General features: G+C 44.6%; 1 protein-coding gene across 1 annotated transcript in view; it reads right to left on the bottom strand.

The window, feature by feature from the left end:
* The window catches only part of LOC102292822 (leucine-rich repeat-containing G-protein coupled receptor 6), a 39,801-nt gene that overhangs the window by 9,452 nt on the left and 5,763 nt on the right, over positions 1 to 24,586 (bottom strand). The window contains exons 2-7 of the mRNA XM_005914675.3: positions 14,354 to 14,425; positions 8,523 to 8,594; positions 6,785 to 6,856; positions 3,530 to 3,745; positions 3,326 to 3,397; positions 333 to 401 (exon numbers count right to left, since the gene is read on the bottom strand). Of these exons, the coding sequence (XP_005914737.2) occupies positions 333 to 401; positions 3,326 to 3,397; positions 3,530 to 3,745; positions 6,785 to 6,856; positions 8,523 to 8,594; positions 14,354 to 14,425 (573 nt within the window). The remainder of the gene's footprint in view (positions 1 to 332; positions 402 to 3,325; positions 3,398 to 3,529; positions 3,746 to 6,784; positions 6,857 to 8,522; positions 8,595 to 14,353; positions 14,426 to 24,586) is intronic.

Raw genomic sequence — 24,586 nt, forward strand, 5'->3', positions numbered from 1 at the left:
GCCTTTGCACAGCTGAAAAGCATTTTTGGATACATGAGATGTAGACACGCACACATACGCTGTATCTGTGACACATAGGCGCGCTGCAGAACATCTGCTGAAGCGGAGGGAAAACACGGCTTGTGTGTGTGCATGTGCGCCTGTGTGTACGTGCAGGCGAGCGGCTGCGTGGGTGTGTAGCCAGCACCTGCTTGGGGTGAGAGAGATTGTATCCGAGTGCCACATTAAAATCACTTAACGGGATTACTCGGGATAACGCAACCACGATAGTCATGTCGGGCAGGTGTGTTTTTCGTGTTTGCGTGTGTGTGTGTCTGTGTGTGTGTACTCACAGTTCCTGAAGTTTGCTCAGTGTCCTGATGGCCACAGGGAACTCCTGCAGATCATTGTAGTTTAAATCCCTGTGAGAGAACCAGTAAGAGAAACAGTCATTATAAAACAGCATGTTAACACATGCAGTCCCAGTCATGATGGAGACCATCCATACTGTATGTGGTCTTATATGTTTTGTGTGTGAGAAATGTTGCACGAGTGTGTGTGTGTGTGTGTGTGTTGCTGATAGAAGATTTTAGGGCCCTGAACTATCCTTTGGTTATGTAGTAGCCTTAGACTGGTGGTGGGCAGGGCTTCACCTAACACACTGTTTCTTCTTCACTCCTCTCTAAACTCTGTTTCTCGCTGCTTTCTTCTCTTTCCTCTCACCCCAACTACTCTTGGAAGAAGACTGCCCCTCCCTGAGCGTGGTATTTCCTGTTGAAAGGGAGTTTTTCCTTCCTGCTTCCACCAAGTGTTTGCTCATACGGGTTGTCAGATTGTTGGGGTTTTCTTTTTTCTACAGTATAAAGTAGCGGTCTCCAACCTTTTTTGCGCCACGGACCAGTTTATGCCCGACATTATTTTCATGGACCGGCCTTTAAGGTGTCGCAGCTAAATACAACAAAATAAAACTAGTAAAACTAGAGTTATTCATAACACACGTGAAAAGACCCAGGAACACCGAGTTAACGATAAAAACGATAACAAAATAACGCTGGAAACCGATAAAAACCCTGAAAACCAGACATTTCACACCTGAGCCTCAACTCTCACGGCCCGGTACCAAACGACTCACGGACCGGTACATGCCCGAGGCCCGGGGGTTGGGCACCGCTGGTATAAAGCACCTTGAGGTGACTCTCATTGTGAGTTGGCACCATGAAAACAAAACTGAACTGAATTGAGCGCCATTACCTCTTTCTTAGGGAGTAAAAAAATTCAACCAATTCTGTCGCTAATTCTAAGATGTACCTGTATGAAAAATGTGTTGGTGAGATGGAGAAAAGATGTGACCATTATCTAACATTCCAGCAATCGATCTCACAAACAAGTTTGCAGACCTTATCTTGGTTCTCCACCATCTCCGCGGCATGTTGGCCTAACTATGCGATGAAGTAGATCCCTAAATTACCCAAAGCATTTTTATATTCTTTAAAACTGTGCTTTCACTTTGATGCATATCAGACTATTAGTGTATCAAACATTGGCGAAGTGTCGTTTGCGATTTGGGTGTGACCCTTGACCTTTTACCGCTCCGTCTTGATTATTCAGGATTTTGTCTCATCAGTTTTTCACACTCAATAAGATAAACACCTGACACAGTTCCTAGACTGTATTTCCATTCTTTACACAAGTATGCACATTAGAGCCCTTCTGTGCATGGGAGAAATGTAGTGTACATGTGACTGCATGTATACGAGTATGTACTTTGGTGTATTAAAATGTATGCCAGGGCATGTGTGCACTTAAGAGCCTCCTTTGAAGATTTCCAGCCATCAAGATCAAAGGATATCCTAAAGTCCTATTCAACTGGATTTGTTTTTATTCTGTGCAAGTAGCCAAATACCTTTGATGAAGAACTTTGAGAGATATATGTATGTATTTCCAGCAAATGTTGTGAAATGTTTGTCTGCCGGTGTCTGTTCTGTCTTGTTTGCATATGCTGTTGCATTTTCCAGCAGGCCTCTGGACGGCTCCTCGTAGTAATGATTTTATAATACACACTAGGGGTTGGGGAGGGTGGCGGCGATACAGATGGTCTCTCGTATTTCTCATAAGCAAAGCCGCTGTGAGAGATCAACCCATCATACCAGTGCGATCCCCACGTCAATGACACCTGTCATCTTATCTCTCCCCCACCGCTGACAGTCCAAACACTTTAACACGCACTATTCTGGTCCAGAGAGCTCCATCCCTCTTTTTCACAATCTCCAGTTTCCCTTCATCCCCTTAACCATTCCTCCTCCGCCTTACGCCGTGTTTCCTCACAGTTCCCAGAACTGATAATGACTTTCAAGTTGAGCGTAAAGCTGTATTATTGCACAGGCAGACAGTACTCGCTTATGTGCACGCACGTGCATGTGCCCAGACACTCATAAAAAAGAAAGCCGTGCTTTTTTTTTTTTAACACTTCAACAGGTTGTTAAGCAGCATGCCAGACAAAGTGTTTTCATCAGACCACCGTGAATTTTGCAGGAGACACTATTTCTTTTCTCTCCCCACCTCTTTCATGAAGCTGTGTCGGTTTTCTGCGGTTTCCATATTGGTGTGTGGTTAGGAGGTAGTAATTGAGGCGACGGCACGTACTCGCGAAAACTCTCTCCTGTAGTCTTTACTTGACCTTAACTCTGGCTAGCAACTGCTCATTCAAAACACCGCGATGATGCTTTAAAGGAATCAAAGACGACTTTTTTACCTTCACATTCCCGTCACTCATTCGTTGGTTGTGGTTTTGAGAAACGTTCAGGCGCTTCATGAAATTATCGGGGCATTAATCATTATTATGACTTTACAATTTAGCACCACACTTCATTATTCTTTGGCGCACTTGTTTCATATGATTTGTAAAAACACCAAGTGTGTTCCAAGTAACACCAACCAGCTTTACACACACACAAGCACACCTACACACTCACACACAATCAGGGCTTTAGTGAGGCACATAATGTGAGTCTTTTGGTTGTGTTACCTCCTTCAGGTTATATTTAGGGAGTTTTTCAAATATCTTGGGTTATACTGAGGCAATGTGATTGCTGTAAACACTACTATAGCAAATGAATGTTGATACTTGCTGATGCTTTGTAATCAAAAAGCCTGCAGTGGTGATTTTGGAAACAAGGAGGTGCTCATTTAGGCCAAAGAAATGCATTCCCTTCAGTGTGCGTGCATGCATGCATGTGTGCGTGTCAGACTGTTAAAACGTCCTTTGTTATTTTTAATACTGTCCAACAGTGTGTGTGTGAGCACGGCTGTGTGTTTCAGTGAGAATGCATGAATGTTGGATACTCACAGTGTCTCCAGACTGTTTAAACCTTCAAAACATCTCGAGCCCATGCTCCTGATGTGGTTGTTATGGAGATGCCTGGAAAAACGACACAGACATTTTTCAAAAAATTGAAATTAATTTCATGAAAAAAAAACAAAAACAATGCCACAGTATGTCGAAACATTATTTCAGCTCAGCGGAGGACAAATAACGCACAATGCAACTTACAGCACCACAAGGGCAGAGAGGTTGGTAAATGCGTAATCTGGGATGTGTGTGATTTGGTTGAGCGCCAGCGTCATGGCCTGCAGGGAGGGCAGAGAGTCAAGCGCCATCACTGGGATCTCCGTTAGGGAGTTGTCATCTAGCCACAGGTGTCTAAGGGAGCGGACGCCTCTGAAGGCCTCAGCCGGAACCACAGACAACAGGTTCGCGTCAAGACGCCTGCAGGGTGAGAGGAACTGAGCTTAACGAGATAATCACCAAGTCTGAGTACAGTATTCTTGCTCATGTGGATGCGTATCTGTGCTTCTGTGCGCATTAGTGGTTGTGTGTCACGGCACTGAAACGGTTTGGCTTACAGGAAGGTTATTATGAGAATTACACGTCCTTTATTCTGCTTCTTTCATCTTTACTGCAGCTTCTTAGAAGTTTCTCATTATGATTTATTCCCATGCTAAATACGCCACGAGAAGCTTTGCCAGTACAGACATGTGTGAAATGTAAGATGAGAAAATGACAGTTGCAAAAATGTGGAAATGATTGTGGTGAGTCTTTTATATTTGTGCTCTTTTTGTTGTGACACTCGCTGAGTGTCTGGAAAAGGTAGAAGACAGAAGGAAGCATTCTCAGCTTTTTTACTTTTTCCCAGTTTAGTCTCTGAAATTTCCTCCAATCAAACGCTAATGCGACTTCTTACAGCCAATGAAGTGACAGCAAACACACACACACACTCACACACACACACACACACTCACACACTGCCACATGTGCACTTTCATCTTTTCAACTATAAAAAACCTAACAAACCTTTGTTCCCCTCTGTGCTCTGAACCCACAGGCCATGAGTGTGGACACGCCGTCCGTGTACATTTACACACACACACACACACACACACACACACACACACACACACACACACACACACACTGCCGATCATGATGAATGATCCCCTCAGGGCAGAGTTGACAAGAGAGACCACTTCCTCCTGCTATTCTTCTTTCTTTGGCCCTTCACACTCACTCATTCATTTCCCTCCCTCCGGCCTCTCTCGCACTGGCGTTTTGTTTCTTATATCTTCATTGACGCACTCCCCAGCTGCTTTGAATCCCTTTTGCATCTCAGTCCTTAATTCTTGTTCATCTTTCAAACATCCCCTCCTTATCAATCTTCTGCCGAGGTTCTTTGATTCCTGCGCTCCAGTTCTCCTCGCCCCCTCGGAGGTTTTACCAAACAAAAAGCATCTTCAAAGTGAAATCTGAACTTGAACTCTGAACTCTGGGCTTGTCTGCCTGGGGCAAGTTTCCATCAGGAGAGCAACTGTATACACTGGCAGATGCTCACACACACAGAGGCACCTACCACCATATATGTAAATACTTCTGAATGTGTTTTCAGCGCACGTCTCTTTTTTTTCTTTTTGCAGCGCTAAACATTTGCCCTTGTGCACCCCGTATCCTGCAACTGTGGACATTGTTCGTCCCTGACCCAAATCACAGGATGAAAGCTACAGAAGGTCTTTCTGCTTTCTCTGGGTTGTTCTCCAGGGTAAAATAATAATTCCTCCTTTTCGAGTGGACCTGCCAGGTCTGGTGAAGGTCCAGACAGAACCAGGAATGTTCCACAAAGGCTAATAAAGCAGACATTTCCTGTCCATCACATCAAAGTCTGACGTATGATTACCAGAGTGAGAAGCAGAGGCAGAAAGAGAAAAATCCTTTAAATGATCCTGGAGCTCTGGGTTACTGCTTCTGTTTGTTCAATTCTCCAGATGGACAAAATTTTATACAACCAGGATCTTTGGTGAAGGGGGGGGGGCTGTTTTACTGCCATGTAGTCCATTTTCCCTAAACCTGGTTACACTGATCTAAATCTGCCTGTGAAACTCATGAGTGTTGATAAGGCTACACTACTTAACCCTTTGGTAAGGACCCAAAACACATCTGTCTGCTTATGATGGCACAAGCAACAGCACCCACACTGTGCTGTAATTATCCTGCTCCAAGAGGCAAATTTCTTGAATCAATCTCGCTGCTGAGAACAGAATCGCTGTTTGAGATTAAGTCATGATTTATTTTGGATGAAAGCCTCCTTTAATACATTCATACCAATTTGAATCCATGTGACTCTTTCTTTTTACCTGGTGTGTTTTATGTCAGTGAGAGGCGCCGACAAGCTTCACTCTCCAAAGCCTTTCCAGTAATCTTTCTGTGCTCAGCTTATCATTACTGTAATGACAAGGTGCGTCTCTACACACTGGCTCTGTTTGTGTACTCTGTGTGTGTGTGCGCACGAGTGTGTGTGCATGTGTGTTTTTCATTACTTGTGACAATTTCTATCCGCTAAAAGAAAAAGATCTGTGAAGACCACACGCTCGTACGCAAAGACACGCAGACATCATCATGACAGCAATTTGTTAATTCAGACAAGAGCAGTCCGCACTGATGTGTCTGCCAGAACAAAGTGTGTGTGTGTGTGTGTGTGTGTGTGTGTGTGTGTGTGTGTGCTGGCTGGGTGACTGTACTGAAGGGGTGCAGGCCTGCTTAATACCAGACGGGGGAAACGTTGTAGGTGGTAGAGGAGTTAGACATGCACGCCCCTCCTGTGTTACAACCCCAGCAATTTTGGTGTGTGCACTTGTGTGTGTGTGTGTGTGTGTCTTTGCGATGAAGGGAAAGGCTTTATGGATATTTGCAAGGAATTAATAATTTGGAAAGTGGAGACGTGGAGTACATGTGGAGGGCAATGTTCGAAGAGTGGGGTACCAGTGAGGAATTGCAGATGAGGTGGTCCACACATGCACACACACGCATGCACACTGACACACACATACACTGACCCTGCAGATTAGACAATTAGGTCACCAAACACTCTCATTAGCCAGGGGTTAGCAGTGTGGGTGGTGGGAGAAGAACAGGGGAGTAGGAGTAGAGGAGGAAGAGAGGGGGAACTGATGGAAAATGGGGTTGTTTCACAGCTCATTGGAGATGCTCTCGCTGGCCTGCAGTGTCTGCTGTTTCCCTCATGGCTTCCAGATGCTACCATGCACTGCACTGACACAATCAGGCTGTGACTTCTTCCATTAGGCAGCACAGCAGCACTGAGCGCACAACTATTGCAGCCACCATTTGGATATGGTCTGTCATTTGTCAGCGGTGCTCCTATACCTGCATTGTGGTTATTAGTGAAATGCGTAGGTGGCCAGTGTTTCATTCACTGCTGGATGAGAAGATGAGTGCAATGTGTATGAGACGGAGACTCACAAGGACAGGAGGTTGGGTAGGTCCCAAGGAGCATCATCAGGAAGTCTCTCCAGCTGGTTATTCTGTAGCATCCTACAAGGCACACACACATTACACAGCTATATGTATCATGTCTATACTTGATGAAGTTTTCGTACTGGATGTGTGTGCACATGCGAGAGTGCAACGGGCAGGACAAAAATTTCATAGTGAGGGAAATCTGACACAAGAAGGAAAGGGCCAGTGAAAGCTTGAAGAGAAGCAGAGAATGAAGGGTAGAACAAAAGAGAAAGAGCCTCCCTGGGTGGGCTGCTGATGTCATTCTCAAAAGATTGGAGCAAAAATGGGGAGGAAGTGGGAAGCAAACAATAGACCTCTCTCTTTACTCACCCTCCCTTGCTTTTTCTATCTATCTCACACTATTTCTTCAGTTTTATTGTGACAAGTCCACTTAAACAGGCTCATAAAGCCTCCGGTGTGTCACATAGACCCAGGGGGTCAATGTGCCACGGTAGTCTGTCTCTGTGAATGCTTCGTGTCTTGTGTGATAGGAATCGTATATCGTATATCCACTGTTGAGAAATGCTTCTTTTTTTCCTCCCCCGCCAGTATGATATGAAGTATAATATGAAGTATAATTAAAACATTTCCTTGCGCATGTGTTTATTTATTTAGCTGTAAATGAAGGATGGAGCATAGCGCATGTAATAGCATAGTTTTCACATTTATTTATATAACTTTTCTGTTTTTATATATTTTCCTGTTTCAAAGAATTTCCCAATGGGGAGGATTCCTGTTCAACCTCTGCGAGTGTGGTGTGCCTGTGAGAGTCAGCAGGGATCTTGTGGTTAACCTAGACAAGGTCAGCAGTATTTTCATGTCTAACACAGGGAGACCTTCACCGTTATGTTAAGAAATTAAATGGATAGTTCAGTTACCGTGAGGTCAAAGAGATCCTCCAAAGTTTTCCTTTGGCGTTGTAGTGTCGAGTGTATATGACACAGTGTATTTCCCACTATCGTTCATTGCGGTTGGCTCGTTCTGTTTCGGTGAGTTTCACGGCACAAGGTGAAAGAAGATCAACTGGTGTGCCTGGTAATTCTCTAGATTCCCTCAAATTACAAACCACAAGTTTGCTAGCTGAGTTTATATTCTGTGGAACTGCCGCTCTGACTTTTCTCAGCCAAGGTCCAAAAGGAGTTGAGGGGGTTGGCAAAGCTCATGAAAATCTCCTTAAAATCCTTGTCCTGCGCTAACTAGAAATATGGCTGCAACTCATTAGATCCTGTGCTCACAAGTCAAAAGGTGCTCTGAGTTTTGTGGCTGCTTTGCACTTTTTTTTATGATACTTTGCAGCAGCTCTAACAGTTGGTGGCCATGAACACAGTTTGAGAAGTGTGGTGTTAAGAGAACAGCTTTGAATGGAGTCCTTGGTCAATTATTTGTCACTTTCTGTAATCTCAGTGGGTGGTGTGACTGGGAGGTCCCTGCAATACACCTGTAAGGGTATGTGTGTGTGTGTGTGTCCTCGCAAGTGAAACAGCGCTTGTTTAGAAATAAAGGTGCTGCAAGCAGTGCATGTCTCCCCCAATCTCATAAAATTTAACTGCAGTTAATGATGCATGGCTTGTGTGTTTCATTCAAGGTAGGGCAAGTTCCCTTTCAAAGGATAGAGTGGGATAAACCCACAGTGGCGGTTTAGGCATGGGGATTAAACCAGGGCTGTGGTATAGGTGAGAGGGTGGAGGAAGTTACTTACAGAACTTTCAGGTTGTGTAGACCCTGGAAGGCGAGGCCTGAGATATACCTCAGCTGATTCCCTGAGATACGCCTAAAAGAGAAACAAGCAAAATTATAAAAGTGGAAAATTGAAATACAATCATAGACACAAAAAAAGTTACAAGTCTCAAGAGAAGAGCTTTTTTTACGTTCATTTACGTATTTTATTCGATACTTTTTGGATGAGGCTGTGATGTGACTTCATCCCAGACTGCTTTGGGGTTATTGTTGGGGCAGTATGCAAATAAGAATTTTCTATTCCCTTCAGTGTGGTTGCTATTGGCCCGAGGCACACCCTGAAACCTTAACCAATCCTGGGAGCGCCGATGAGTGAGTAAAGACTGAATTGAATGAGACTGGGTCAACAAGTGCACCGCATAAGTATATGTGTGGATGTGAGTGTGTTTATGTGCGTGTTTGTATAGTAAGGTGTATACTATATGTGTGCGCACAAACACATGTGTGCAGCGAGACATTGCGTGCGCTAATTTCCATGTCCTTGAGGGTAAATCGGCCTATTCTAAAGGGGCCTCGAGGACAGCGGGGAGAGAAACCACACGCATTCACACAAGCAATCCAATCAGTTTGTTTATCAAACACAGCACCTAATGGTCATTTGTGAGTGTGTGTATAAGATGTCCAAATAAATAACATTCAGTCCAGCAGAATAACTCTCAAGGTCACAAGCTGGAAGCGCAGTTTAAACACAGATTTGGGCTTCACAACTCAAGACCACCCACTTTTATTAAACACACACACAAGACGTTATATGTTACTCATTGGAGCCCTCCTCCACCTCACACAATTGCTCTACAGGTGATGTTTGCCTGACATTTCAGCTTAATGCTAAGCAGCCTGCTTCTGGAAAAGCTGTACCAACAGTGCCAGGATACTAAATTATTGATAGAGTGTGCTGTCTGCCTTCCCAAGCCACTAGCATCCAGATGGTAAATGGTCGAGGGCTCCCGTCAAACTCCCTCTGACATCTGACGCTCATGTCAACATGTCTCTGTTGTATTACTGTGCAGTGGCAAACCACACAGCTCCACCCACGCCTGCCAAATCTCACACTCGGCTCAGTTTATAACTTTTACAGATCTCGTATTTATCAACAGAAACACACACATCGGCAAAGCGAGCCGATCACTATCCAAGCTATTGTGGTGCCATTTAGTCAAACCACAGTCAAAGCTTATTCACATAGACATAAACAGTGCCGCATGAAATCTCAATATAGATTTCCCAAAAATGACAGACGTATGACAGACAGTTATTTCTTTGAGCATTCAACTCAATGACACTCCCAATATTTATCCGTAATTTCAAGAAAAACTGGTTCAGTTTCCCCTTGATTGAATTTTAATGTCTCTCCAGGGACAATAAATACCATTCTGAGTTTCCGCAGATGCACAATCTGGTCAACAGGGATATTTTTAGGTCGATTTCCAGAGATGCATTTAAGTTTCTGAAATAAAAACGCCTTCAGTGCCTTGTTTTGGCTAGTCTTTAATATATAATATACTTATTTATATATGTATGCATTGAAAGGCTTTGATGCAGCAGCAAGAGAAATAAGTGATTTTTAAATGTGGACGATGACGGATGCCAGCGATTCTACATTTTAGAAAACAAACACTGTAGTTAGGGTATTTTGTGCACGTCCCACTGCCTGTGCAGCCATTCTCTATTCAACTGTAGCCAACACAGCAATAAAGCAGAATCGTGTTTTTCTTGCCGACGTCATTTATCAAATGAATAATTACGTCGATGGCGAGGATGGATGCTGAAAAGGGAAAGAAATGCTCAGACGTTCCTGATAGACATCAGCAGAACATCGGCAGTAGCCGCTGACCAACTGTTTCCATTAAATCAGAGTGTGTATTTATGTGTGTGTAAATGATCGTACGTTTGAGTGAATGTTCCACACTTTGCCTCCTAGTCGTTCCACATCAATCTCCGTCTAATGAAAGGCGCCTTGCTCATGTCAAACCGCGGCTCCAACTGTTTCTTCTTTTTTCTTTCGTTCTTTTAATTTGATTTGAGGATTGTTACAATTGCTCTTGGCCTCTGTGCTGCACAGATAAAAATTCCACCTCAACTATAAAATGATTCATAGGTAACATAGCAGAAGCCAGTGTAGCCGGCGCAGTGGAGACGGGTGTTGCTGGTAACAGAGGTGAGACCACCCTCCTATTTGGGCCGATCAGAGAGGGATTCGCTGAAGCACATCCACCGCTGATTGTTCTATGTATCATCTCGTTCTATTGCCTCAAAATAATAAACAAGACGACAGATTAAAGACCTCGGGAACACAGACGGCATCATATTTTGGCACACTATCTCGGGTAGTGATAGTCATAGTGGTAGCAGGACCAGGGTAGGTGATAGGAGTTGATGATGAAAGGGGAGACAGAGGAGATAAACGGGTCTTATCAGCGAGAGGGCGAATTGTGCGTGGGTGTTTTATGTAAGTGCTTAGTACGCGCATGTTTTACAACCTTGGCCCGTCAAAAGAAATGTGAGCACATGACCTTTGACTTGACATCGAGGTCAACCACTTAACCTGCCATTAACCTCTGAAATTGAGGGAGTAAAATGCAGACACGTGGAGCGTCAGCCTTTGAATGTGGTTGTTTGTGGGCAGCACATGAACCATTCTGGCAACACTAAGAGGAAAAGTTTGAATTGGTCTATATTAGATAGTCTTGGCTGGGTGCTGCACCTGGAACATCAAGCCAGCCAACGCTTTGACCTCTTAACCCTCCCCCATGTCATATTCCTGGCCTATCAGCAGACAATCTTATCGCCAAGAGAAAGACAAGCAGGGCATCGTTGGCCTCCACTCACCACCTCTCTACTCTTGCATTTGGATTTCATATCTCACATGTGATAGTTGGAGTCAGAGGGCTGCGATATGACTGGATCCAATCAAGAGTGTCAGAAGATAAGACGAGCATATTCTGTGCACATTAAGATGTAGGCCAAAAGAGGCAAAGCCACCAATGATGGGAAGTCAGATTATTCCACCTGTCAGGCCACTTGAAGTGGTGTCAGTTCACCTCTATAATTACGAGGTGTTAGATAGCTGCAGATAATGATAAGGTGAGTAGGAGACACGACGCAAGTGGCTGATTATGAAGTTAAAGGCAAAAGCAGAGTGAAATATGAGATCAGGAGCTACAAACAGGGATGGACTTTGATAATGATGATGGGCTGGAAGCGGTGGTTTTCAGAAAAAGACATCTTCGAGGGCAGTCTCACTCCAAGCCGTCCTCTGGTAGCTCCAAGTTACTGCTTCATGAGAAAATGGCTTTTTTAGAGCAAAACTTTTAAAAAAGAGGGCGTGTCTTTGATATGACGGCCAGATAAGAAACCAGTTTAGGAGTCTGCATCCAAGCATGGGCATCGCTGCCCTCTCATTAATCCACAGACACGCAGTCGCCTCTCTTCAAGCTTCGTCTGACTGACAGTTGTGTGCATGTTTTTGTGTTTAAATTAAGACCCAAATTCACTGATCAAAGTGCTGAATGAAGGCTTAATAAGAGGGATCTGAGATCAATAGAAATAAGGACTTACAGGCAGGGAAAGGGCTGCAGGGAGGGATGATTGTGCTCACATCTTATTATCAATATTAATGGTGCAGTGAATCAAAGGAAGGTTTAGCCCAGTAAGATTAGCTACCTTTGTGAGTTAATTTGATCACCTCGTTTTAGGTTCAAAGGGATTAGCTGTTATTCACTTTGAAGCTACAGAGGTGAGAACTGAGCAAAGAGATAAGAGGTGGGATGACACAGTTTGTGTTCAAATAGAGATAATCTGTACCCTCACCTTCCTGTAGCGTAGCACAGGATAAATGTTGAAACTCTTGCCATCAGCAAATTTGTTTTAGTTTGTGAAAATGTGACGTGAGAGCAGAAAAAATGTCAAAGGCAGAGACTACACGGCCTGCAGTGAAGTGAAGATGGGGGGGACTGTGAAAATGAATTCAGTGGGAGGGAGACGGAGTAAGGGAGGGCGGGCGGGCGGCGAAGCAGAGCCCAACATCAAACAATTTATCACTCTACCAGTCACAACACGCCTGCCCCTTGCCTCTCCCTGCTACCAAACAGTTCTCGAGACCCACATCAAAAGCTGTCTCTCTCAAACAATCATGTTTGTGTTGAGAGCGTTGATTTGTTTTTCTGAGCTTTCTAAGTGTAGCACAACCTGTTATCGCTTTGTCTCTTTAAACCATTTCAGGCAGAGATGAATATTTTTAAAAAGCGCTTTTCCTGCCCTTGAAATGTCACGATCGTCTCAGAACATCTCCTGAAATGGTCACAGGGCTGGGAAAAAATTGGCTTCAGGGAAGGAACATACTCCTTGGAAGAATTACAAAGCAACAAAAAGTCTCCATAAAGTGTCAGAACTTGATAGCTATGCAGACGAAGCAAGATCAATGGGCCTGTAAAACACTGGGATGGTTGTTCCTGGACAAACACTACAGATGGAGCTGTGTCCAAGGCCCCGCTTCAACCCCCACCCCTGCCATTTCCCCCAACCCGATGCAGGCAAATGTCAGCTTCAGTGCTCAGCACCACCCTGAACTGCGTGGTTTTCGTTATTACGCCAACAGCAATATCTGACCTGTAACGTTTTACAACCGCAAAAGTTCAGATCAGCAATGCAATAAGCTGCAATAAATCAAAGTGGTCGATTCGATATTCCGGCTTTTAAAGTGTCACATAATTTCCCTTCGTTCTGCTCTTCGGACACAGTTGGACGGCAACTCAAAGGAAATGTAGCGGCCGCCCGGCTAACCTTGTTGCTTTCATCATCGTTAGCTCATGCCTCACAGGCTGCAGCTGCGCAAATTAGCAAAGAAAACAGCAGACTGTCCAAAGACCCGACAAAGACACACACATGCGCACACACAAAGTTTGCAGGATTCAGAGGTGAAATAATCACGTGAACGCTGACATACAAGCATAAGCCCCCTCGAACTCAAACACACTACACTCTTACGCACATTCACGCCCTGAGGGCAAGTCTGTAGGCAGCTTTTGTCAAACGGAGACGGAATTCTGCTGGGTGGTTGGAGTAGTCAGATCCGATATCGGCGAGGTTGACTGAGAACGTGTTCAAAAAAGTTTTGCAAACTTGCTGCGCCTTGTATTCTTTTAACAGCCCTGTGAGACTGAAACCAATACTACTTCTTTTTTACCTTGAAAGCGCCGGCCAGATTTCCTCTGTAGCATATGCTATGGTAGTCGAAAACATTTAGACTTCTTATAGTCTAACATATTGTTTGTTTAGTTTCATTTGATCAAATAAAGCTGTATTTATTACCAGCCAAGAGACGTATGTGAAAGATATTCCAATGAATCCATACTTAATTCTATTTGCATTATTTGTTGTCCCAGGGCTATCCTAAAAGTCTCCCATCGTGTGTGTTTATCTTGGCGAGGACACTTGTCTACGAGCGAACTGTTTCTGCTGATCTGTCCAGCTGAACCGAATTCAAGGAGGGCAAGAAAGCAGAGGCTTGGATGCCGAGCACAGAACCTGCGCTTTAAAGACCATATATTTGATCTCTGAGTGAATATCAGGTTCGCCTCAGCTCTCCCTTTTGTGCAGCCATCCCAGGATATACTAGCATATTGCTTCAGGCACTTTCTTGGTAGGGGAGATCAGAGGCAGGCCAGAATCATCAACCTCATCTCTGGCGTCTGTGGGTATCAGCGGTTCAAGGAATTACTGGTTCTCGTCATGCACGAGTTGTGACAGTGCAGGTTCATTAAGTGAGCGTGAGTTGAATGATTGTGCACTCACAGTTCTGATAGCAGGTGCAGTCGGTGGAAGGCCCTGGGCTGGATCTCGCTGATGTTGTTCATGCTCAGATCCCTAGAGAGAGAGAGAAACGGGGAAAATCAAAGAGTCAGTCAATGCGTGCCTTTTTAATGTTCTTTGAAAACGCTCAGAGACGTAAAATTATAAATGTTTCGGATGCCTTTTTCATATGGAAATCCATCCTCGCGAGCAGGGAGTAGTACACAGAGAGAGGTTACAGGGTTAGGTAGAGAGGTTGGAGAACTGAAGGGAGGAGAGGGAGATGCAGAGGAGAATTTTCCCCAATGAATCATTGTTGGGCAGCTGTAATTTCCTCCTCGTCCCAGTGACTCTTTCTCTTTTCCAGATGTCTCACTCTGCTTTCTCTCAGATCTGACCCCTCGGTCCCCCCTTCCTATCTATCTCGTTCTCCTTCCCGTTCTCAGTCTCTTGGCTTCTTTCTTCTTCCTCAGGTTTCTCCTGAGACCACCTCCTTCCCCCTTTGTTCATTGCTTTAACACAGGCACACTCCATTTCTTTGATTCTTTGACACACACTCTGACGTGAGAGGGTGTGTTGAGGGGTGAGTGTTGACGCAGCTGCGTTGCGGTGAAAGAGGGAGAGGTGAAGGATGCTCAGACTCATGCGTGCACACACACACACACTTTTTCACATCTTTTTTTAACACTCGGGGACAGCTTATGTGTCAGCCTCTGGTAGAAAACATATATAACCTTTTAACTCGGTCATGTAAGGTCATCTCTTTGATTAGCACGGGGAAAGCAAGAAGGTTTTACATCACCTCTGCTTTGCTTTCACAGCCCTTGGGGTCTTGCATGAGCCTTCAGGAGTGAGACTTGAATTTGCGTGTCTCTGTGTGTGTATGACACTAACATTGCTCATAAAGCCAGACCACCAGGCTAGCGAGTGTAAACTGTGCTCTCAGAAGCCCTTTGCAGTTGGGAGTTTTTTGACACACTGCCTGTTTGTTTGTCAAGTCAGCCAAGCTGACAGGGGGCTGGACAGATCTGTCCTCAGGCGTGATCTATATCCAACTTCAGGGAGATATGGAAAAAAACTGCGCTTGGTTCAAAAAATGTGGGTATTTGAGTAGCCTGTCATAATTAGCAGACGAGTCAAATTCAGTAAAACAAAAATCTGGTACACCGTCAAGGATAACACAGAGCATAAGCTCCATGTGTCACGTGTAATGAGGGGGTGTGTTCTTACCAAGCGATGAGCTTGCAACGTTAGCAGGGTGCCATGAAACTTTGCAGGTCAGATCATTGCAGAGCCTTTTCTACAGCATCTGCTGACAATTAATATTTTCCTAAGAAAGTATAATAAAGGCACGAATGTAAACTCTTGGGGGGTCTGACAGCAGAGAGAGGTGTTCAAGGTGTTATTCAAGGACCTTCCAGTGTGAATATTTTCAGCCATAAGATTAATGACATTCTGTAGGGATTTCAATATTTTGGTTTCACTGTTGCATTGATGTTACTGACCTACTCTTAGTAGTTACTTGTCTTTCATGCTTATAAAATAATGAGCAAGGCCTGTGTTGTTGTTTTACTGCTTGTTTGGTATGCTTGGTAATGCATACTGACAGCTCAAAGTAATAGCCTAAGGTAGCACTCGGCCTATAAAGGAGGATAAGAAGGAGACTTCAAGCTAAAGTAAATAATGCAGGTATGAAAACATTCAATAATGGTTTGTCAAATGTTTACAGAGGAATGTGATATTTATTCATGTTTGTGTAATCTAAACTGTGTTTGCTTATAATGAAAGCCGGGCACCTGTAAATACAAGGCTAGTCCAAGGCTGCATACCTCCAGCAAGAGTGAGAATTTCCCCCATCACGGATCCAGAAGTATATCACAAATATGTATATATATGACACACTATGTCACTATGTTTCCAGATTTTTTCTTATCTATTTGTAAAGATGGATATAAAGATGAACTCATGTTTCTTAGTAGTACATTAGCCTTCCAAACATGTCCTGGATCCAGATTTAGACTTCAGATCAACTCCAAAAGTTAATCATTACGAGCTGAGCCAAATGCAAATCCGTCCGTAACATTTTGAGTAATCCTGTTGATAAACAGACTGACAAACTAAACCCGTCACATAACCTCCGTGGTAGGAGGGACGGGGTAAATATGGTGCCATTTCATGTTTATTGGATCACTTATTCAATCTTCAATTTTTATTAAAAAAGTCAGAATAACAAATAACAGACTAAAGAAATGAGCAAACAAATTACTGCATACAGTAAACACAGTGTGTGAGTGCCAGTGAGGTTTTAATATAACACAGGTTGTCTGTAATCCAGTCCTGGGCTCCTTGATCACAGTGTTATCAACAGTAGACCAAGACAGATCACACCAACTGTGATGATGAGCGAGATGATGGTCTTAGAAATCTCGTGGCTTAGAGTAGCTGTGCTCTTCCTTAGGGATCAACCAACTTTCAATCACTGATTTAGCTATAAGTCATATAAACAGTTCTTGAAAAGTGAACTGGAAGAAGGTTTGTGAAAAGGTTAGTAATCCTAAGCCTGACAGCAAACCCACCCAAAAAAATACAAACCAAGAAAAGAAGGGTTAGAGAATAGTTTAGTCAAAGCTCAGGTGTAAGAGTCGTTGAAATGTTGCAGAGAAGGAGTTCTAAATATCCACTACGCAAAAAAACTTCAAAGATGTTGAAAATGAAGGAATTTTGCACCGACAGGCTGACCGCTGTGCAAAAGACATGCAAGAATTTTGAGACAACTTTTGCTCCCTCACTCAAACTTTTCAGTCATGTTCATTTCCCTTCATGAACATATGCTTTTGTTAGTCTTCTGTTTTTGTTTGTGCGTGGCTGCTGCGCAAAGAAGGGGACTCAGAGTTGAGATACGCCACTAAAAGAGTGACTGAGAATCTGAGTGATAAGGAGAAGTGAGCGATCCATACCTCAGTGACGTGGCATATAGGTGATGTTTAGCTTGACACAATAAAAGATCGTTTCCACTGGTCTACAACTAAACTGTTGATCGTTTTGTCAGGAAACATTTTTAAAAGTTCATTTTCCTATCAGTGTTTTCCAAATATGCCAAATTTCAATGTCAGACTTTAGCTTTTCAGGGTATTTCAGAAAAGCCAACAGTTTCCATCTTTGGCACAGTATCTGCTCAATAATTCTGAAATAAATACAACTATAATACATTACTGCTTGATTAGAGTCTGAGGTCAATATAAGTGACAACAAAGTTGCCATGGAGATGACGCAGCAAGCAAGCAGTAACGCAGTAATCAAGACTGGGTGACATCACGTATGACACAGGAAGCGCAGGGGAGGGGGCGCGTGAACAAGACACGTGCACACTTTAATCCGATTCATCTTCTGGGCGCTAATTTTCTGCAGAGGGGGAATATTTATTGGGACAGTGTGGAGGGATTGTTAAAGGGGAGCGACACACAGACACGCAGACATACACACCCAGCTTCTGGGGATGCGCCCACAGATGGAGACAACTCTCCGTTATCTGGTCCTGATTAAAGAAGCCATAAACAAACGTTGTGTGAAGTCCATAACAGCGGCCTCGCTCAGACAGAATAAACACACAGCAACGGAGAGAGAAAATGTTTAAAAATAAAGACACACACACCGGTGAGTCATGGGGAAAAGGTTGAATGCAGCTCGGCTCGCCTGCGCTCTCCAACAAGCTCGTTTGGGAAGCCGGAGAAAGAGCGAGAGAGAGACGTTTCTGCAGTGCAGGCCAAGGCCTCCGCTGACAACTTGACGTATCGTTGGAAGGCACTGTGCTATGGCTTGTTTTTAAAATCAAATAACAGCTGTGGCTTTTTTAAACCATGATAATTATGATTGATGACTACCACATGTGCATTGTGTCGGCTGGCGCTGTGACGTGCAGATATTTTCAGCGCAAGTAAACGGCCGCAAAAGTAATGAGAAAGACAGCGCTCAGAAGATTTTGCAGGCTGTGGGACTTTCACAATTAGAACTGTCCCCGTTTTACTGGCATCTCTAATGTGTGTGTGCGCGTGCGTGTGTGTGCTCTGTGAAAGAGAGGGAGAAGTCTGTGTATCAGTATCTATGTGCACAGGACAATATTATTTCCATTTATAGGTGGCTGCGGTGTGTGTGGTGAGATGTCTGTCGCTCATTTTCACACCCCTATTGTTTCCCATTCAGCCTGCACATGTGGTGGGTGCAGGCCCTGGTTGCACTTTCACCACATCATACATGGACTCTGCTGGGACCTGGAAAGGGATTGCTGTGAGTGTGTGCGTGTGTTGGGGGGGATAGCGTGGAGGTTTCTTTTCTTCATTTTTCATGTGAGTATTCAGCAGGGAAACGTTCTGCCCTATCTTGGCCATCACGGCGTCAGAGAAACAGCCTGATATTGCTCGCAGGAAAACACATCTTTCAGCTGACAGAGGCGCACAGGCCATTGCCTTTCCTTAGAACTCCTGTTGCTGACTGACGAACTAAAGATTCCTCAGCGGCGCTGGGACGCATGCAGGAAAGCGGACGCGGAGACGCGCGCTCATCCGGCGCTCATCCGCAAACACACCCATAGCATTTCTTTTTATCTCCTTTTTCTCTGACAAAGCCTGTGAGCTCTTCCTGTCTTCCCCCGGGGTGGGAACGGAACAGACGTGGATCTTCATGTGCACAGATGTGTGCATTTTTGCGTGTTTAAGCACGGTAACGTGTGGAACTGAGAAGGGAAAAGAAACGGATACATTTTCCATTTCTATTTCTCCATCGTTCCGCAGTGTGCAGACACACAATGTTCTCCGACTGATGTGTGTACGTGTAGGCTCGTCTGTGTGTGACTGTAAGGGAGGAGGAATTGGCATCGGAAGAAAGGTAAAGCACTATCTGACTGCTTTGTGCAGTGATTGATAGAGTAACCATGGCAAGTCGCATGTCTTAAGGGAGGAACGGAAGCATGAAGAAGCAGGGGTACATTTCCATTCATCGGCCCTGGCCTTTTCAGTCCCTCCCTCTCCCTCTCTTTCTCTCTTATGCCGCTCTATCCCTCACACTCGCTCTTTCTCTCCCCATCGCTGTTTCAGATTTCAACTCGAGCATGAGGTTACACTGTCCTGTAGCTAGAATAATGTGATTTATCATATTTCCACTTCGCCGTCAACAGAACTACTGAAGTATGTTATCGGCTCTGTGATCAAAGGCGGCGTGTGTGGGGGGGTGTGAATGTGCCCCTAGCCCCACTGTAACCAATTTCAAACTGGATGCATTTCTGACAAAAAGCTGGTGATTTAGCGCAGCAAAACAACTCGCCACATCATATGAAAATGCCGTTGTTTATTTTTAGGAACATAGACACCCACGCTACAGCCACAGGCACTCACACATACTCCAGGTGTGGGTTTTTTGTTGTTGCTGTTTTTGTGAGGAGGGTGATGGACCACCCTGGTGACTGAATATACCCTTAGACCACGGCAGATATGATCAGTAGTCAGGTGCCTGTTTCTGGAAACATTGCTAAAATGTGTCAGTGAGAGAAAGAGAGCGTAAGCAGGGGGGTGATATGATATGATGCATTTCACATTGAGGCCATAGCTCCCCCTGCCCCAACCTCAAACAAAAAAAAGAAAGGGAAACCTGTATGAAAAGACCTGTGGTATGCTACTGCTACTAAACCTTACAATTGCATACAAAATATTGAGAGATCTTTCACCTCCCAAAAAATCAGTTTAATCAGAGCCACACCATCATTATTTGTGCTTTCATCTCTTCCCGTTTGAATCATTGTAACAGTCTTTTTACTTGTTACAACAAAGCAGCTTTGGATCGCCTTCAGGCTGCAGCAACAGAAGATCACATATCACTCCAGTTTTGCCTTCTCTTCAATGGTTGCCAGGAAATTTTAGGTTTCACTTTAAAATGTATTTTTAACTTTTATGACCCTACATGGTAAAGTTCCCCAGGATATCGCTGACCTGCTGAAACCTCATTCTTCTTCCCGAGCTCTTGGTTCTTCAGGTCAGAGGTCGCTACTGGTCCCATGTGCTCAGTTCAAAACTCGTGGGGATCAGGTTATTCAGGCAGTGGCACCAAGGTTGTGTAAATCTCTTTGCATTTCACAGAGTCCACTGACTCTTAAAAAGCAGCTGAAGTCAAGCTTTTAATTAGTTTCTTGTTTTACGTTGTATTTGATTGTTTTACGTTGTTTTCATATAGTTTTGCTTCTTGTTTTATTGTGAAGCACTTTGTGATTTTTATCTGTGAACAGTGCTTTATAAATACATTTTACCAACTTACACTCTGTGGTGTTTGTTTCGCTCTCGCTTCCTTTTCTAGTCTGTCTCTCTTTCTTTTTTGCCTCCCTGCCAATCCCAATCTCCCTCGCTCAGGTGGAAGTTCTTAGCAAACAAACAGCCAATAATGGCAGTAAGCGCTGCACCTTTGAAGGTGGCTTATATGTGAGGAACATTAGAGTAACAGAACCTTAGTGGAAATCAACAACCTAGAGTTCTGCCCTGAGGGCAGGAGTTGTGCATTAGGGCTGCTTGAGCCACACCTTGGCTGTCTTTCACAGCGATTAGAACTGTAATGTCTTCAGTTAGATTCAGTCTGATCCTCTCCGCTTAGTTCTTTGAAACAGTTAAGGCACGATGAAAGAGGATCTTTTATTCCACACAATGCAACTGGTAGTCAGTGCTTGGGCGCCGCCTTAAAGAGGGTCTAAATAGTTGTGTGCATTAGTGTGTGAGTGTGTGTGCATGTGTGTATTGTATGCAAGGGTGAGGTCTAAGTGTGTTTGCTTTTTTTCTGTCTGAATAGACTGACTGCTTTGGCATTCAGTTTCTCTCCCGGTCACACATGAGGTTGCACACACGCACACACACACGCACACAACACGCACACACACACGCACACACCCACACCACACACACACACACACACACCACACACACACACACACAGCCCACACACACACACACACACACACACACCCAAGAGTCAGGAAGGAGGGCACAATGCTGTCCTCCCCTCCTCCTTTCTCTAAAGATGTGTTTTTTCTCCCTCTCTCCCAGACTTCCTGGGAGGGGTACACTGCCCTTTGTGTCCGAAGGCACTCTCTTTTTATCTTTCCCTCTCTTATTCTCTCATTCACGGGGGACAAAGAGCGAGAGGGCGAGGAGAAGTTTTTCACCTGGATGAGGAGGGCCATGGGGAGGACTCTGCAACAAAAGTGCAGAGAAACAGAGAAGGAGGGATGAAGAGAAAAGAGGAGATAATGAAACAGAAAAGGGAGATGCTTCAGTGTGTTGTGCTCTTTTCTGCTTGCTGCGGTTAAGAGGAGAATGACAGGCGGATGTCTGGGCGGAGAGAGTAGCTGTTTAGTCTGAGGCCATGTCATGGGAAACATACTCGTGCCCTCTGGGACTTCATTCAACCCCTGGTATACTGCACACGCACATAAACACGTGCGCATACACACTTCATGTGCGCTGCCTTCCCTCACACACACACACACCCTGTCATGAGATTGGGGGGGGGGGGGGTGTAAGGTCAAGCACTTCAGTAATGGAACAGGAAGTGTTTGAACAGTCGGCGCTACACAACATACAACTGCCTCCAACATGTGGACAGGAATGACAGGCAGCTGTTGTGTAGGCCAAAGCTTTGGAAGGCAGGAAGGCATTCACCCCCCCCCCCCCCCCTCCACTAATGTGTTGTTTTGACATGTGTATTTTGTCTAGTTTTCATGCGTGTTTGTCATATGATGTACTTTTTTTAATCAAAGCTATGAGTTTTTGCAGCATTAAAAGTTAATAGCATGCCAATGAACTCTTTAAAAATTAGTAAACGTGTGGAAAAGGGTAGCAAATTTTATCACTTCCTGAATGGGTATCTCTTACAGAGGTGTCCTCCCCCCCTTCTGCATTCTGATTCAAGGCAGATTCGCAGCAGTGGACACAACAGTAAATGAAACCCGATGAGTATTAGTGTCAGGCTCTATTATGACTTCATTTGGTTGAATGGCAGAAACAGGAGGACACTGGATCTAGTTAGAAGGCTGCTCAAATCCACTGCTGGCCCAAAAAGCGCTCACAGATCCACGATCAGGTCATCTGCTCCATATATTAAAGAGTACCCACGGATAACATCTAGAACTCAACTTAGATCAGCGCGTGATGAAATCTTACCCCACACCGCTGAAGACATGTGGCTGCTGTTGGTTTAAAGAGATTTAGTTTGGCGTCTTGCCATTCATGTAAAAAGTCCAGATTTCCTCTTTTGCTCCTTCTCAGATATGTAATCGAGACTTGAGTAAGCCTGACAGAATTCCCCCCTCCCCTCTTCACAGCAGATGGAAAATTCACCTGTGAAGTCCAGGCTTAGGAAGAATAATGATGTAGTCTTACCAATAATTATGCAATCCTGCTGAGCTCACTGCTGTTTCTGCATTCAGATCAGTCAAACTAACCCTCAAATATTAGACGTCCTGAGAAAAGATTTCGTCGTTCTTTATCCCCCCCCATCATTAATCTCTCAAACTTCTGTTTTCTACATCCCTGCTTTAATTTCTTGTACATTCTTGTGCAATATCCCCCTTTGGCTATGCTACTGTATTTGTGTTTGTGAGCGTGTGTGCGTCTGTGTGTGTGTGCGAACATTTACATGTGTCTGTAAAAGCTGCTTTGTTCCCTTTAGTTAATACTCCAGTCTACCATTCAACCTTATCCCAACTAGCACTGTAGTGACATCTCTGCTCTGTGAGATTCTTTGATGCATTAACCATCATTAAGTGAGTATGTGCATGTGCGCCACTATTGCTGCCTGTGTGTTTCCTTGTGTGCAATGCCCACATAGCAGAATTGTTATGGCCCCGATCTGGCCCACACAATGTGCTTACACATGGCCCACATACCGCAAAGAATGACGGCTCTTTGGTGGCACAGATCTGGTTTGCTAGAGATGGCTCACACATGGGCCAGTTGCAAACACACTGGTGGTCCTGTGCTGGCCCACGTGTGGGCCACCTCTGGCCAACCTGATCTGGGCCACCAAAGGGCCGTCATTCTTTACGGTATGTGGGCCATGTGTAAGTTGTGTGCAGCCACGGACCAGTTTCAAGCACACTGCTGGCCCTGTGCTGGCCCTAGATGTCAGCTTAATCAAGCCATGTAATAACATGTGCCGGAACATAATAGTGCCAAAGTAACATGACGAAACTGTTCAGATTGTGAATGGACTGATTCCTAACTACATTCATACACAGACTGGCAAACTGGAGGAGCCAGGGATCGAACCACTAACCTTCCAATCAATAGGTGACCTGCTCTACCTCCTGAGCTACAGCCACCCGCTGGTAATGGTGAGTAAACCGTCACTAGGTTTTGGATAAAGTGTGCACTCACAAACATGTCAAATCTGCATTTGAAACATTGGCCATCATAGCAGTATAGTATCACAACATGGCATTTGGGTCTTCTAACTAAAATAGGAAAATAAAAACATAAATACTGCCATCATTGCCAGACCTGGCCCACATCTGGTTGACATACACCCTGCCATGACACCAGTCTGTCAGCAGTGCTAGCTTGATGCCAGATCCAGGGAAGACCTGTTTTCTATGGGCCCAGGCCACATACACCAACCCACAATTGGGCCAGATGTGGCATGCCATCACATAAATAGTGGTGTCATTGCCAGACCTGGCACACATCTGGTTGACATACACTCTGCCATTACACCGGTCAGTCAGAAGCGCCAGCTTGATGCCAGATCCGGGCCAGTCCTGTTTTCTATGGGCCTAGGCCACATAACCCAAACCACAATCGGGCCAGATGTGGTATGCCATTGCATGAACAGTGGCATCATTGCCAGGCCTGGCCCATATCTGGATGACATACGTCTTATCATGCCAGAAGTCAACCAGCAGTGCCGGCTTGATACCAGATCCGGGCCAGACCTGCTTACTATGTGGGTGGAGGGTCTTGTGAGTACGTGCAAGTGTGTGTGTGTGTGTGTGTGTTGTTTGAAAGGGCATTAAGTATCATTAGCTCTTACTAGTCATCACCTGCACACTGCCAGCCCCACATGAGCCACTTTGCTCTGCAGGTCTGGCCAACGATCACAAAGATAGGCAGACAGACTTGGAGAGATATATCATGCACACTCTGCTGTCATCACTCATGTAAACATTCTCCCCCATGTCTCATCACAGGATCTATTATTTTAGCTTCC

This window comes from Haplochromis burtoni, unplaced genomic scaffold, assembly GCF_018398535.1.
Source record: "Haplochromis burtoni strain Fernald_Lab_line unplaced genomic scaffold, NCSU_Asbu1 Contig_9, whole genome shotgun sequence".
NCBI lineage: Eukaryota > Metazoa > Chordata > Actinopteri > Cichliformes > Cichlidae > Haplochromis > Haplochromis burtoni.